The 13,806-nt window shown below is 48.7% G+C and overlaps 7 protein-coding genes across 7 annotated transcripts; 3 read left to right on the forward strand and 4 right to left on the reverse strand.

Moving 5' to 3' along the window:
* Positions 1-592: 592 nt before the first annotated feature.
* arfA (putative ADP-ribosylation factor) lies at positions 593-1,387 on the forward strand (the record flags this gene model as incomplete). Its single annotated transcript, XM_057213902.1, has 4 exons — positions 593-740; positions 857-1,101; positions 1,173-1,238; positions 1,295-1,387. 4 exons carry the CDS (start codon positions 593-595, stop codon positions 1,385-1,387), a joined length of 552 nt encoding a protein of 183 aa, XP_057075785.1.
* Positions 1,388-2,181: 794 nt separating this feature from the next.
* On the reverse strand, positions 2,182-3,195 carry N7516_001181 (Aminoglycoside phosphotransferase; the record flags this gene model as incomplete). Its single annotated transcript, XM_057213903.1, has 2 exons — positions 2,182-3,116; positions 3,174-3,195. 2 exons carry the CDS (start codon positions 3,193-3,195, stop codon positions 2,182-2,184), a joined length of 957 nt encoding a protein of 318 aa, XP_057075786.1.
* A 346-nt stretch (positions 3,196-3,541) lies between these two features.
* N7516_001182 (Fic family protein) lies at positions 3,542-4,597 on the forward strand (the record flags this gene model as incomplete). The annotated part of the gene is made up of 1 exon (XM_057213904.1): positions 3,542-4,597. One exon carries the CDS (start codon positions 3,542-3,544, stop codon positions 4,595-4,597), a length of 1,056 nt encoding a protein of 351 aa, XP_057075787.1.
* Positions 4,598-5,375: 778 nt separating this feature from the next.
* Positions 5,376-7,838, forward strand: N7516_001183 (DUF3405 domain-containing protein; the record flags this gene model as incomplete). The annotated part of the gene is made up of 1 exon (XM_057213905.1): positions 5,376-7,838. The coding sequence occupies one exon, from the start codon at positions 5,376-5,378 to the stop codon at positions 7,836-7,838; it is 2,463 nt and encodes an 820-aa protein (XP_057075788.1).
* Positions 7,839-8,754: 916 nt separating this feature from the next.
* Positions 8,755-9,135, reverse strand: N7516_001184 (uncharacterized protein; the record flags this gene model as incomplete). Its single annotated transcript, XM_057213906.1, has 1 exon — positions 8,755-9,135. One exon carries the CDS (start codon positions 9,133-9,135, stop codon positions 8,755-8,757), a length of 381 nt encoding a protein of 126 aa, XP_057075789.1.
* An 821-nt stretch (positions 9,136-9,956) lies between these two features.
* On the reverse strand, positions 9,957-12,404 carry N7516_001185 (uncharacterized protein; the record flags this gene model as incomplete). Its single annotated transcript, XM_057213907.1, has 3 exons — positions 9,957-11,802; positions 11,873-12,322; positions 12,361-12,404. The coding sequence occupies 3 exons, from the start codon at positions 12,402-12,404 to the stop codon at positions 9,957-9,959; spliced, it is 2,340 nt and encodes a 779-aa protein (XP_057075790.1).
* A 767-nt stretch (positions 12,405-13,171) lies between these two features.
* On the reverse strand, positions 13,172-13,498 carry N7516_001186 (uncharacterized protein; the record flags this gene model as incomplete). The annotated part of the gene is made up of 1 exon (XM_057213908.1): positions 13,172-13,498. The coding sequence occupies one exon, from the start codon at positions 13,496-13,498 to the stop codon at positions 13,172-13,174; it is 327 nt and encodes a 108-aa protein (XP_057075791.1).
* Between the last annotated feature and the right edge of the window lie 308 nt (positions 13,499-13,806).

Genomic DNA, 13,806 nt, shown 5'->3' on the forward strand with positions numbered 1-13,806 from the left:
GGGACCGTTTTTTGAGGGTCATAGGCCGGGGGGTACTCCCTTTGGTATTTCACTTACGGGGCCAACACGGTGTCCTCTTCCCAGAAAATATATACGTTTCTATCTATATAGGCAGAACTATTATAAAATAAAGTACTAACTAACTATACATATATACTTGAAAGAATCTGTAAAATCATAAGTTGTTTTCTTTTATATCTCAGCCTCATTTTCATAACGTGCCCAAGGTAGTGTTGCGTGCTCTCCAGAAAAACAGGTGACGAATACTACGCCCACCGCCGTCGTATTTCTGCGTATTCAAAACAAAAACGAACCCCCAAATTTCCCCTTCTGACATTCTCTTTTCTATATTTCCCCTGAACTTGTGCTCTTTACATCTCAAAACTAAATCTTATACCTTTTTCTGCCGGTAAGTGGTTGATCCGGTTTTGACTGGCTCGTGCCCAGACTTGCCCCCCCCTGGATCTCTGACCGACAAGTCCACAACACGTTTTCTAACCCCTCCGCTTTCTCCCCTTTCAACCACGTCAACTCGATATCTCTCTGACCTATCCACTCCTCAGGATCCGAGGGATTTCTCGCTACCGACAATATGGGTATCACTTTCTCGCGGTTGTTTGACCGGCTATGGGGTCGCAAGGAGATGCGCATCCTGATGGTCGGTCTTGACGCCGCCGGTAAGACCACCATCCTGTACAAGCTCAAGCTCGGTGAAATTGTCACCACTATTCCCACGATTGGTTAGTCCGCTCCCCGACCCATTTACCGCCGATACCGTGATGCGCTATTCGCAATTTCATAAGGCCGTGTGGGAGAAATGTCGAACCCCCCTCCCGGAAACTGACGCCTTATGCAGGATTCAACGTCGAGACGGTCGAATACAAGAACATTCAGTTCACCGTGTGGGATGTCGGTGGTCAGGATAAGATTCGTCCTCTGTGGCGCCACTACTTCCAGAACACCCAGGGTATCATTTTCGTTGTTGACAGCAACGATCGCGATCGTATCGTCGAGGCCCGTGAGGAGTTGCAGCGCATGTTGAACGAGGATGAGCTCCGGGATGCTCTTCTCCTGGTGTTCGCCAACAAGCAGGATTTGCCGGTAAGGATATGGATTATCGGAGAATGTTTGTTAGATGAAATGTTATGCTGACCTCCCCCGCTTTTGTCTAGAACGCCATGAGCCCCGCCGAGATCACGCAGCAGCTTGGTCTTCAGAGCCTTACCCGTCGTGCTTGGGTAAGTGACATCCTTGATGCATCTGATGTCTACAGGTTCACTAACGAGCGGTCTAGTTCATCCAATCTACCTGCGCCACTACTGGTGACGGTCTGTACGAGGGTCTGGAGTGGCTCGCTGATGCCCTCCGGAAAACCAACCGCGATTAAGGTCTATAATGCGAATGCGAATCGGACGTGTAGCTGGATGGAGAATACCAAAATCTGCAAATGATGGATTGATGATGACGATGGCGGGGAGTTCTTTGGCCACACATGACATTGATCTCTGCTAGGAAAGGGGTTCTGCAACTGGTTCGCTACTTCTTTTGATGTTCTCTCTTCAAACGGCTCTTTTTCCTCTACGCTATGCTATTAGCCTCATTTGTTTTTTCTTCTCTCTGGCGTTGCCACTCGAAAATTACTTCTCTGCCTTGGAACCCCCCCCCAGAGATCTGTATAAGTACTCAAATTGTAAAATCTCAGAATCTCAGATTGGGCAAGGAGAGAACGAGGGAACAGAAAGGGACAAATGAGCAGAAACTTCGAAATTTCCATTTGCTTTCTATCTGCTTTCCTATTTTGGCTGCTTTAGGAGGCCTGTAGGGCTGAGTCGGGCTCAGTAAATTTCAGTCCGGGTTCAGGTACCATCACGTGATGGACTATAACACTCAAGGGTTTGGCAGCCATTCCAAGGTGGTTTATATTTTAGTTCTTGCGGTTAAAGTACAGCAAATAAAGATTTTATCTTGCTGTAATGTCTAGCCAAGGACTTTGGGATTATGTGGTACATGTACAATATACATTGCAGTAGATTTATCAACATAATTAGGGCTAATGCGGACTCTTCATAGGACACTTTGACCTACGTTCCACGAGTACTAGAGCAGCGCACATATGTTGAGGTCTTTTAACCAGGGCAATTATTCATTCTATTATGAGGTACGATTATCGCCTTTGTATAATTACAAACCTTCGGTGTCTGCGGGTTCCTGGTATGGCCAAATTTTCGTAAATAATTCCTTCTCTTCGTCATCTCTGGCCAATCCGATGAAGATGTCTTTGAATTTCCGGCTATTCTTTTGCGCTATCTCATAGTCTTTGGGCTCGACCATGCCATCCACTGGGAGTACGGATTTGTCCAGGAACAATGTCAACAACTTCCCGACACCATTTATATTTTCCTCTTCCTTGGAATGAAGCTCAACATCCTTATTGGTGAAACTGATCGGACATGGTACACCTGGGACAAGTTCTTCCCAATGAGCGAAGAGTGACATGAGTGATTCGCGAAGAAAAGATAAATCGCGGTTTTCCCACGCTCCCGTGACGAGCCAAACTGGTTTTCGAATGATGGAGACCCTCTCATTTTGGAGGACAGACCAGTAACGAGGTGATCGTTTACAAATCTGGGCCTCGTAGTATTTGTGAAGGATCTGACTCTCTAGATCATCGTCAATCTTGCGTTGTTCCTCTGCACTTAGGGTGTCAAATTCTTCCGGTCTTTCGGGCACGACCCAGCCTTCCTGAAGAGGCCCACGGTGGGTACACATCCTTGGAACATCAGCATGATAGAATAACGGTGCAACACATGCCGATTGCCAATCCACGATGCGTGTGATTTGAAGGGTCTCTGGATCGACGAAGATGTTATCCAGATGAAGATCGGGGTGTGTTAAAACGTTTTTGGATACTGCTTCATTGGATACTGCTTCATTGGTAGATCGAGGAATAAGATACGGAGCAACTTTCATATATTGGGTCGAAAGGGCAAGACCGTCCTCGGGATGTTCCTGGGTGTTGAGTGACCGATAATAGTTCATTCGGGCAATTGCATATGACCCGATATACGCAATCTCGTTGCGGCCCAATGCGAGTGTGTAGTCACTGGGGTCATTCCCTTATTTAGAAAGACAATTAGGGACTTTACACTAGCCTGTCTATTATTTTGACTCACAGGGACCACGATCCAAATTCATGCCACTCCTTACCCCGTTCCACAATTCGCCGGTAGTAATCTGGGGAGTGCCATATGAAAGTGTGATGGGGCTTCGAAGGTTGGGGAAGGGGCTACCTAGGTAAGTTAAGCCCGTGCTGACATATCTACTAAGGACGCCCCAGGGCTTATAAAAGCAGGAAACTTCGGTGGAAAATGCACTAACCTTGGACGGTTACGGAGGCTCATAACCTTATTTTGACTGTCCCTAGCATTATCTAAGTAGACTTCTAGGTTCAAATCTACATTTACCTAGGTATATATCTTCTGCTCATCATAATCACCAGCTTCTCCAAGCCCCATCAAATCTATCCAACACTATACAACACATGGAATCTACACCTCCACTCGGTCAAACAACCATGTCTGCTTGTGCCCTGCGTGGAGTCGAGACCTATTCCACCGTGGTCATGGAGGACTCCTATGAGTCCAAGATAGTCCACGATGATTTTGAGCCGGAGATCGTCTTTCGCGAGGTTGCCACCCTCGCAAATGAGCCGTCCGATTTATTTAAAATCGAACTGACCCCTCGCCAAGAAGTGGCATTTAAGAACCATATCCTGCACTCCCTTGCATGGATGGTGTATGGCTCAAAAAAAATTGAGAAAGCTGGTAGTAGCCCAGGCATTACTCTCGAACTCTGTGTTGCGGTCTTCCGTGGTGAAGAAATCCCCGAAGAGATCGAAGATCAAGGTCGAGAGTACTTGTCTCTCAAGGAGAGTCTGATCCACCAACACCTTCCTGTAGACACTTCGGCTGTCCTACGTAGTCGCCGAGAGGTTGTGCAACATGCTAAAGCTGCCAAATTTATGATGGACCAGTTGTGCATCCGTGGCCAGGATCTTAGCGAACAAATCATCCTCGAAGCCCATCGGATTCTGACCTATAAAGTGGATGCCGAGGCTACCCCCTGGACGGAGTACAGTGGCGTTTATCGATCACACGAAGTTAGTGCGGGCCTTCATGCATTCCCTCATCCCTCCCTGGTTCCATACAAAATGCAGTCCATGTTCCACGAGCTTAAGCGCGATTTGAAAGAAGTTAGAACAAATGGGACAATCGACCCTATCGCCCTCGCTTCGAAGTATGCACACATTTTCGTGAATATCCATCCATTTATTGACGGAAATGGCCGAATGTGCCGTTTGATTCTCAACTCGATGCTACTGATATTTGGGGCTTTCATTGCTTGTATCGGGGTAGACGAAGATGACCGGTCAATCTATAAGGATGTCGCTGTTAATGGAGGAGCCCTTGAAGATTTGTATGAAGATGCCGAGGAAGAGGAAAAGCCGAAGTTGTATAAAGAACTGGCTAGTTATGTCTTGGCTCATGTGAAGAAGAGTCTGACCGGGTTGGTTAGTGCTGTGGTCAATGAAGTTTAGGGATTCATGGGATTGACCATGTATTTTTATGGACATTTTTACCCAAAGACTCCAGCTCTCTTTTTAGTAAACCTTTTTAGTATACTTTTTAGATATACTCACCCCCTAATGGTGTTGTAGCTACAAAGTACGGAGTAGATACTAGATAGTTACTTAGAATGTGATCACAATGTAGCATTAATATAACCAAGTAAGACTAGTTAACTATTTAGATTCGTCTAGAAGGTCCATAAAACCCCTAAACCCAATCGAACCCATTCAATCCGAACTAAAATAGATTAAACAAAACAGAAATGAAAAGAAATGACCCGCTAGGGCTGGGACCAGTCCATTTGAGGAGACAACTGCGTAATCCCTCATTTCTTGGAGCGCCAACGGTCTTGGCACTTTATCTGCTGAAAATGCTGGCTTAGGCCCTTGAGGCCTGTTTATCTCGTGTTTTTCTTCTTTTCTTCGGGAATATTGTTTGCTTCAACACAGTTTCGACTATTTTATACTCTTTTTCATTGTTTTCATATTTTTTTTTCCACCTCTTTTTAACCTATTTCATCACTCTAAAGTGATACAAAGCCTGAGCCGTCCCATTGCCAGGCCGACGATCAACAACACAGGTCATCGCGTGCCTCTCCCTCTCTCCAACAACCGCCCCTGATTTGGGAATTATTAGACCGATTATTCTATTGCTACATTTGTTAAATAGATGCGCCACTGATTGAGTGATTTTGGACAACCTTGGAATTACCCCCACTCATTCAATGTTGACACCTTGTCTGGCATCATGACCGTCCAGGCGAGGAGGCACTCCGCAGCCTACAAGTCCCCATCACCTTATAATTCACGAGAAACAGACATAGAAAAACAACCCACCTCCGGGCGCCTTGCTTATCACCACCACCTGAGCGATGACCCTGATTCCGACGACGAGTCGCTGGACGATAACAATGTCGCGGGCTCCTACCCGCCGCCCGTCATAGCTGGCGGTAGTCTTCGCCGCCCCCAAGCTAACGTCGGCTTTCGCGTGCCCCAGCGGATCATGCGCTGGCTCTGCTTTGCTCTTTTCGCTGCCCTCGTCGTCTTCGTCCTCACCCTCTTCCGCTTTACCATCTCAACCTCTGTTAAACAAGTCGCCGTCGAACTGCCCAAGGTCGGCACCCCGAAGCCGCCACTGTGGGAGAGTTTCCCCTTCCTCAATCGATATGAGGGCGGTATATCTGCCTTGGTCCCACGCTCTGAAAATGTCCCCGAGTACCCCGGCGATGACTCCGACGACCTGGGGCTGCGGACCGACCAAAGCGACGAGCACAATGAGCCGAAGCCGGAGCAGGACGCCAACAAGGTGACCAAGAGGGATTTGGCGCCGAAGATGTCGAGTAATGTGTTCAATCCTTATCCTGACTACCAGTCGCCGGAGTACATCGAGAAACATGGCGAGAAACGCGAGTGCTTCCTCAATGCAGAAAACTCCCTACGGGTTCCGTCTATCCAAAGCTACCCCGGAGTTCCGAAGGGCTTCCCGGACCCAGCGCTCGGCTCGAATACAATGTTGGGTATTCGGGATGACATGTGCTTCGATCGATTTGGCCGATTGGGTCCATACGGGTTGGGATACGGGGTCAAGAAAGGCGGCATCGGCGCGGGCATGGATGGCCATCGTGAGGGTGCCGACCGTGTGTGGGAGGATATCCCGCCAGTGGACTTCCGACAGGTGGATTGGGCTGCTGCGCAACATCGCTGCCACGCGGCCAATCGCCATCGCTTTAACGAGCTGCCGGAGCCGCGTCTCAACCGCTTTGTTTCTATGCCTGTGGGAATTCCCAAAGTGAACACCCTGCCACCTGCCGAAGATAGCCGCCAGGAACCGCCCAAGGTTGGACCTGAGCGTCTGCCACGTACTGCAGTGGTTATCCGCACATGGCACGACTTCCACTATACCCCGGAGGACATTATGTATATGCGCTCTGTCATCTCAGAGCTCTCGCTGATGTCCGGTGGCGAGTATACTATTCACTTCTTGGTTCATGTCAAGGATACCAACCTTCAGATCTGGTCTGATGATGAGACATACCAGCGTGTCCTTGATGATGCGCTGCCAGAGGAGTTCCGTGGTATGGGAACTCTCTGGTCCGAGCCGCAGATGGCCCTAATGTATCCCGGTTTGGAGGAGACCTTGACTCGCGGATTGCCAATCCACGGAGTTTACCGCAGCACGTACATGCCCATGCAGTACTTCGCTTTCCAACATCCCGAGTACGATTACTTTTGGAACTGGGAGATGGATGCGCGTTACACGGGCCACTGGTATCACCTCTTCGACAAGGTCGGCGAATGGGCGAAAAATCAGCCACGGAAGGGTCTCTGGGAACGCAATGCCCGCTTCTATGTTCCGTCCGTCCACGGCTCATGGGAAGACTTCCGGCAGATGGTCCGTGTGCAGACCGAGAGCGGTACTAACTCCGCCAACAACATGTGGAGCGCCGTCAAGGGTTCGGCAGGCAATGCAGGCCACGCAGGCAACACACGGAGCGCAATGCACCAACAAGGTGACAAGTCCATCTGGGGTCCCGAGCGCCCCGATGAACGAGACATCTTTGAGGTCGAGGGTGAGGGCATCCCACCCACAAGCATGGATAAGGATCAGTACCAATGGGGCGTGGGTGAGGACGCCGACCTAGTCGTTTTCAATCCGCTCTACGACCCCGAGGGCACGACCTGGCTGCTGCGCGACGACGTGACAGGCTACAACAAGGAAAAGGGCATGCCACCACGACGCACTGCAATCATCACCGCGTCTCGAATCTCCCGCAAACTGCTCGTTACTATGCATCGCGAGTGCAGCCTCAAGCGCCACAGCATGTTCTCGGAGATGTGGCCCGCAACCACCGCGCTGCACCACGGCTTCAAGGCCGTCTTCGTCCCGCACGCCGTCTACATCGACCGCCGCTGGCCGACCCGTCATCTGGAATCAGTGTTTAACGCCGGTCGCAATGGAGCCTCCGGTGGTGCCCGCACATCCATCTTCGGCGATCGTGAACACAACTTCCGTGGTACTACCTGGTTCTACTCGGCGGGCTTCTCGCCGAACCTCTGGCGCCGCTGGCTTGGTCTCCGTGTCGACAATGACGGCGGTGAGCAGCAGGAGCTGGCTGGCGAGGGCCGTATGTGTCTTCCTCCTATGCTGTTGCATCCAGTCAAAGAAGTGAATGTAGTCATTGACGGTGGAGAGAGAGCAGAGGACCGCTGAAGACAGGGATTATATATAATTTCTCACAGAATTGCTGCTGCAATTTGTGTCTTGGACGTTGTCACTCAGTCCCTCACACCCTCTTCTCTTCCTGCCATCTCCAGGATTCATGCACGCTTTGGGGCGGATGCATATTTGTTTTGCATTGGCTCTCATAATTACTGTATAATGACCCCCCCCTCTCTCATTCCCCGGTGGCATCATGTCCCCACGTTTTGGATTCCTGTTTCTCAATTTCGGTGCGAAAAAGGCGTTCCTATGGCCTGGATGGCTTAGATGGCCAGTCTATAGCTCACGATGCATTTTGGATTTTCTCTTGGTGTTTGTCCACTCTAGTCAATAGAGGTTCGCTAGATTGTGTTCTACATCGGGGGAATTTTTCTTTCTTTCTTTCTTTTTTTTTTTTGGTTTAGACCTGGACTGGATCTTTGAGAAGGACATGAACTTCCTCCAGCCCAGGAGGGCTATTTTGGTTATAAATTGTCCCTTGCACATAAATTTATACTTTTGTTTTCATGATGAGTTCTATATCCAAGTATAATAGCATGATAGATGTCGCTAGAAATACCAAAATGCCCATATATAATGCAATATACCTCCCAGTCCAACCCTCATATGTCCAACTCAACAACCAGGAAACAAAACCTCACTCAATTCCCACTCCCCATCCCCATCTCCCCCATCCTCACCCACCTCCTTCAAAACCGCAGAAATCTTCCCTGAAGCACCACCCACCCTCAACGGACTTCGCGCCACAAACCCCGTAGGCAGAAAACAAATACTACACTCATAAACCCCATGCCCATCAATCCCATACCCAAGACAAATCCTACAAACCCGATGTCCACACTTCGTAAGCAAAACCTCAACCCTCTCCCCGTCCTGGACACAAGTATGACAGAAATGCGTCGGAAATCTAACAGGCGGGTTCTGGACCATGCGACGCTCGATCTCGGAGGCGAGTTCCTTGCCCTTTTCGACGCGCGCGGAGAAGAGCGGCTTTCATGCGTAGTTTGTTCATTGTGGTTGTGTTGAAGGGGTTGTTGGTTGCGTTTTTGGATGGGGTTGAGGTTGTGTTGGGCTTTTGGAGGGTTGGGACTGGTTCGAGGAAGATTAAGGGTTGGAAGCGTTCGCGTAGTGGTGTATTTTGCATGCTTTTTTGTTCGAGGAGCCAGCGTCGGTGGATTTGGCGGTTTAGGAGGATTGTGTAGATTATTGTGAGGGTTTGCCAGGCGCGCCATGAGGAGATCGGGTCCAGGGGGTCCGGGGTTGGGGATGAGAGTTTGCTGGGAGACATTGTGATTGAGTTGAGGAGTAGGGTTTGGATTGGAGATATGTGTAGTTTTTGAGGGTTTCAATGAATATGAGTATGTTTCATGTACTCGAGAGAATGGTGTTGGCGAATATGTAAAAGTATAGAAGTATAGGCTTCACAACCCTAACTTGGGCTCTTCGGATTAGAATTGGAGATGTGATTGAACTGCGTTAGTTAAAATCCTTTGTGTCTTCAGGAAGATATAAATGAGAATATGTCGAAGTGTAGAAGGGCATAAACATAAATATAGAAATGTAGAATATAGAAATGTAGAAATGTAAAAAATGTAGAAAATTCTCCGGCCGAAGACCCAGATATTCAAAAGAAGATATCCACAGACTAAACTAAGCCTCGGCCTTCATAGTAGTAATTGGCTGGATCATGACTCTTTTGCCTTCTCGTCCAAACAGATTCGCCTAGACTCTTTCAGCTCATAGCTTCATTCCCCATACTCCCATGGCTGTACCCGGGAATTCGCCACACGGATTTTCCATTCTTTCCGACCTGCCAAATCGGTGAAATATTGTTGTAGATCGATTAAGATGTCTCTTGAGGCTTAAAAAGAGTTGAGCCTAGAGGCCTTTAAAATGCTTGTCAGATCAAACTTTTGCATTGCAAAGAAAAGATCACATTGAAAAGTGACGGGTACATTGGTCTAGAACATCAAGTGGATATTTTTTGTTATAAAACTTCTCTCCAACTTCATTTTCACCCTCTTCGGCCGGAAGCTCAGCATCACCTCGCTTGCTCTTGTATTTAGTACTCAAATCTCAAATCTCAAATGTCCAATCTTAGTTCTATCCTTAGTCCCTTGTGTAGAAATAGGAAGCCAGCTCCCTCTTCTCTTCCAAATGGACCGTCTCAACGTATTCCCAGGACGAGATGGAAACCCCCTTGAAATGGAACGTATACAAATATTCGACTCCAGTACCCGAATCAACACTCTTCGCGGATATCACATATTCCCCAGGAATAGGCCCTCCCTCCTTCCTTTCCGGGCATAGAGGCGTCAACTCCCAAATCTGGATCAGTTGATCAGCTGATAACCTATCTGCCAAGCCCGATGACCATATCTCGATTCGGGAAGTGGCAAATTCAAATTTCACTTCTGCCAGGCGCATGATGAACCGCACATTGTCTTGCAAACGCTGTTCCCGCCCGGTCGAGCCCGCATCCGTCTCCACACAGACATATTCCCTATCATATGCCGTGCCAGCCGGGTACCGCGGGTAAAATGCCAGATCCCCAGATGCTCCACATCCAGTAATACCTGCTTTCTGCGAAGACTTCCAAGTCCCATGCAGAGCCCGAAATATGGCCGACGCCGCGGCCTTCTGTGCCATATCTTGACCAGGAACAAGGGCATCGCGTAAAGCACCCATTGTCTTTTCCGCCTCACTCTCTGTACCCGGCGTTTGGGTATCGCCAAAAGTATACCTCGCAGGAACAGCGGGCCCAGACCGACCATCGCCTGATTCCAGTGACGAGCGGCTAATATCTAGATCCTTGGCGAACGACTCCATCAATCCGACATAGTCGCCCATGGGGAACTGACCGCGGGCTAGATCCGGGTGTGCCAATCTGAGACTGCGAAGACTTTGCTTCTGGTCGTCTGTTTCACAGAGCACACCGTTGTTCATCTCACTCCATATTTTCCCAAGGAACCTCGCCTGCATCTCCATCACGCCCCAGTACGGGCCACGGTAGAATCCGACGAATCCGACATCGGGGATTTCCGAACGGATGGTGCCTCCCTTGTCGAGAATCAACGGTGAGAAGGGATCCGTTTTAGAGTATTCAAGGGTCGTCAGCACTTCATCTGGTAGCAATGACAATGACTTGTACGGCGTGAATCCGGTTGCCATGACTATCGTCGTGACATTTTCTATCGTTTTGGTGACCCCATCCGGCCCTTCGTACTGAACTGAAGCTTGCTTAGTATCTGGATCAGAAGTCACAGAAGTCACCCGGCCCATCGATGTCTGAATCGCTCCACATCGGACGAACTCGGCGTAATCATTCCCTATGGCGACCCATGGTGGCTGCGTTCTGGATTCTTCGGCGGCGTGTGGTAAATCCATATGCGCGTATTTCTCATAGTCACTCCCGAGCAATGAGTGGAAGTAACCGTTTGTTTTGACTGCCTTTTCCTCCGGGATCGGCCCCAAGGCGTAGTCTATTGGACCCGGGGGTCGGCGGCCTAGGTCGTACATGGCCAAGTCCAAGGGTAAAAAGGATGGACTCCCATCGGAGGATTCATGTGGGAGATAAGTTGGTAAAGCCCAGAAGGGTCTGGAATGTATATGGTGCACTTTTATCTCCTGGGTATATGGGATTATGTGTGTGGAATGTGTAGATGAAGATTGGCGGAGAGCCACAGCAGACGCGGCTTCGACGCCTGACATGCTGCCGCCGATGATAACGACCTGGCCATTCACATCTTTGGTTTCATTAAAAAGTGACTGCTCTCGCTCATAATGGAGGGAAGAACTGTGGATGATTTGGCCTTGGCTTTGGAATTGCTTTAGACCTGGTATATCTGGAACATACTGCTGGGCAAAGTATCCAGAGGCGATGACAATCAGGTCAAAATCTTCTGAAGATACTCCATCGTCCGGTAATCCATATTCCGACTGAGCTTTGTTCATGCTATATGTGCCTGTGAGTCAATGTCCATCTGGAGTACAGCGACACGCGAGGATAATGACTTCCAACATACCTCTCCTGAACCCATTGAACGTTCCACTTCGGATCACCTCCATCCTCAACCCTCCGTATAGTCTTTACTACTCTACACCCTAGCCGAAGCACATGGGTTGGAATATACCGCTCCGCATAACAGGCCAGGTAGTTTCCAACCTGTCTCGCCTGAGGAAAAACCGGAACATCCCCGTCAGGTATCACAGACTCCCAGGCAAGATCCGAAAAAGCAACCGTGAAGCGGCTGAGGTTCGTCCGCATTCGAGGGTCTAGTGTAACCGGGGGTGTATTGACCTGATTGGGGGAATGATGGTGACTTGACCACAGACCTCCGACTTTGTCTTGACTGTCGAAGATGATTGGAGAGAATGTCCCGTGCGGGAAATTATGAAGCAGGGTTTTGGCAGTGACTAGGCCTGAGGGACCGGCGCCTGTGGGATGTGATGTTAACGTTAGGTTGGATATACCACTTGGGTACATTGAGTTGTGCCTGCGGGGTCTCTAGACTTGCCGATTATTGCTACTTTCTTGGGTGACATCTTGGGTGACATCTTGGGGCTGGAGGTGAGGATTTCAATATACAGAGAGCGCTGTACTTCTCTATGTGTCTCATAAATACCTTTCAATATAATCGATATACATCCTAACGCTGGGAGTAATACAAGGCAGACTCTAGTTGTCGCTAAACTTACCCCGCTTATATCCACTTGAGAAACAGCTCGGGTCTCCTTCTATTTGTGTACAAGATATTTAAATATAAATATTCAATTTGAATAAGATGTAGTACATTGTATAACAGCTATAATTAATTCCAAGTCCTGCGAAAAATAATAAATTAAGTACATCATGAACCAACTGGCGTAAACCTCATCCATGTCGCTATATCCACATCGGGCATAACATCTATAATCCAAACACACTGTTTAGACACGTATACATCGATGTACTTTGTACCTTGTACATCTCTCCCATTCTTAAAAGGAAGGCGGAGCATATTACTCTCGGCATGCATACCAGTAAATCATGACGTTAGCGCCAAGACCACAGCAACCAGGGGTTCATGAATTTCCCCATGGGGCAACCCATGAACGGGTCATTTTTCTGGCCCCCAGAAAAAGACCAAGGCCACTTTAGTGCCAGGATTGTATTTCCCTGTATTTGACGGACGCTCTGGAGTGCGAGTGGCGGCAGAGGGAGGAAGAGAGAGAAAAGTTCGAGAAAAGGCGTAGCGGAACTCTGTCGTATTCGCATCGACGTTTACATCCCTATGCTTGTGCTCATTTCCATAGGGACTTGTGTGCAAATGGTACTTTCGGGCTCAGGAGACTCCCTGTAACCATTCAGTGACTTGGATTTGGGGTGAGTGTAGATTGGGCTTGTAGGCTTCGTTGCATTCTTGCTCGGTGACTAAGGTATCGACGTTTCTCTGTGTCAGGGGACTCTTGTACTGGTTCTTTTTGCGGAGAAGTTCCTTTTCCGTGAAGGCGGATGGTGATAGTTTTGATAGTGTGTTTCGGAGTCGTTTGATGCCACTGGGGACGGATGATGGTACTTCAGGAGGACCAAATGGGTTGTCGGATCTCCATGGGTGTTCTGGAGTCACGGATTGGACGTGCTTTTTCTGTGGAGACAGTGTTCTCGACATTTTGTGGAGATCGAGGGAGTTTCCAGCATCTGAGATGATTTGAGTTGGGAGGATTAGGATGTGTAGAGAGGGGATTGATTTTGATGAAGTAGGTAGAATATATAGTTAGGTAATTAATTTACTTTGGGAATATCATCGAACTAACTCCGCGGGACCCGCGAGGTCGTACCTTGTTGTATCATTGGATCCCCGGCTATATCCTCATTTAACACGCAGTAGTCAAGTCGCTATACTTCCCCCACAAGTTTTTCTGGGTCACGATCGGCAGATGCATATGTGAACTAAGACTGATCTACTATTGGGGCTCA

Source organism: Penicillium verrucosum (assembly GCF_028828655.1).
Source record: "Penicillium verrucosum strain IBT 35672 chromosome Unknown utg000001l_segment0_segment0, whole genome shotgun sequence".
NCBI lineage: Eukaryota > Fungi > Ascomycota > Eurotiomycetes > Eurotiales > Aspergillaceae > Penicillium > Penicillium verrucosum.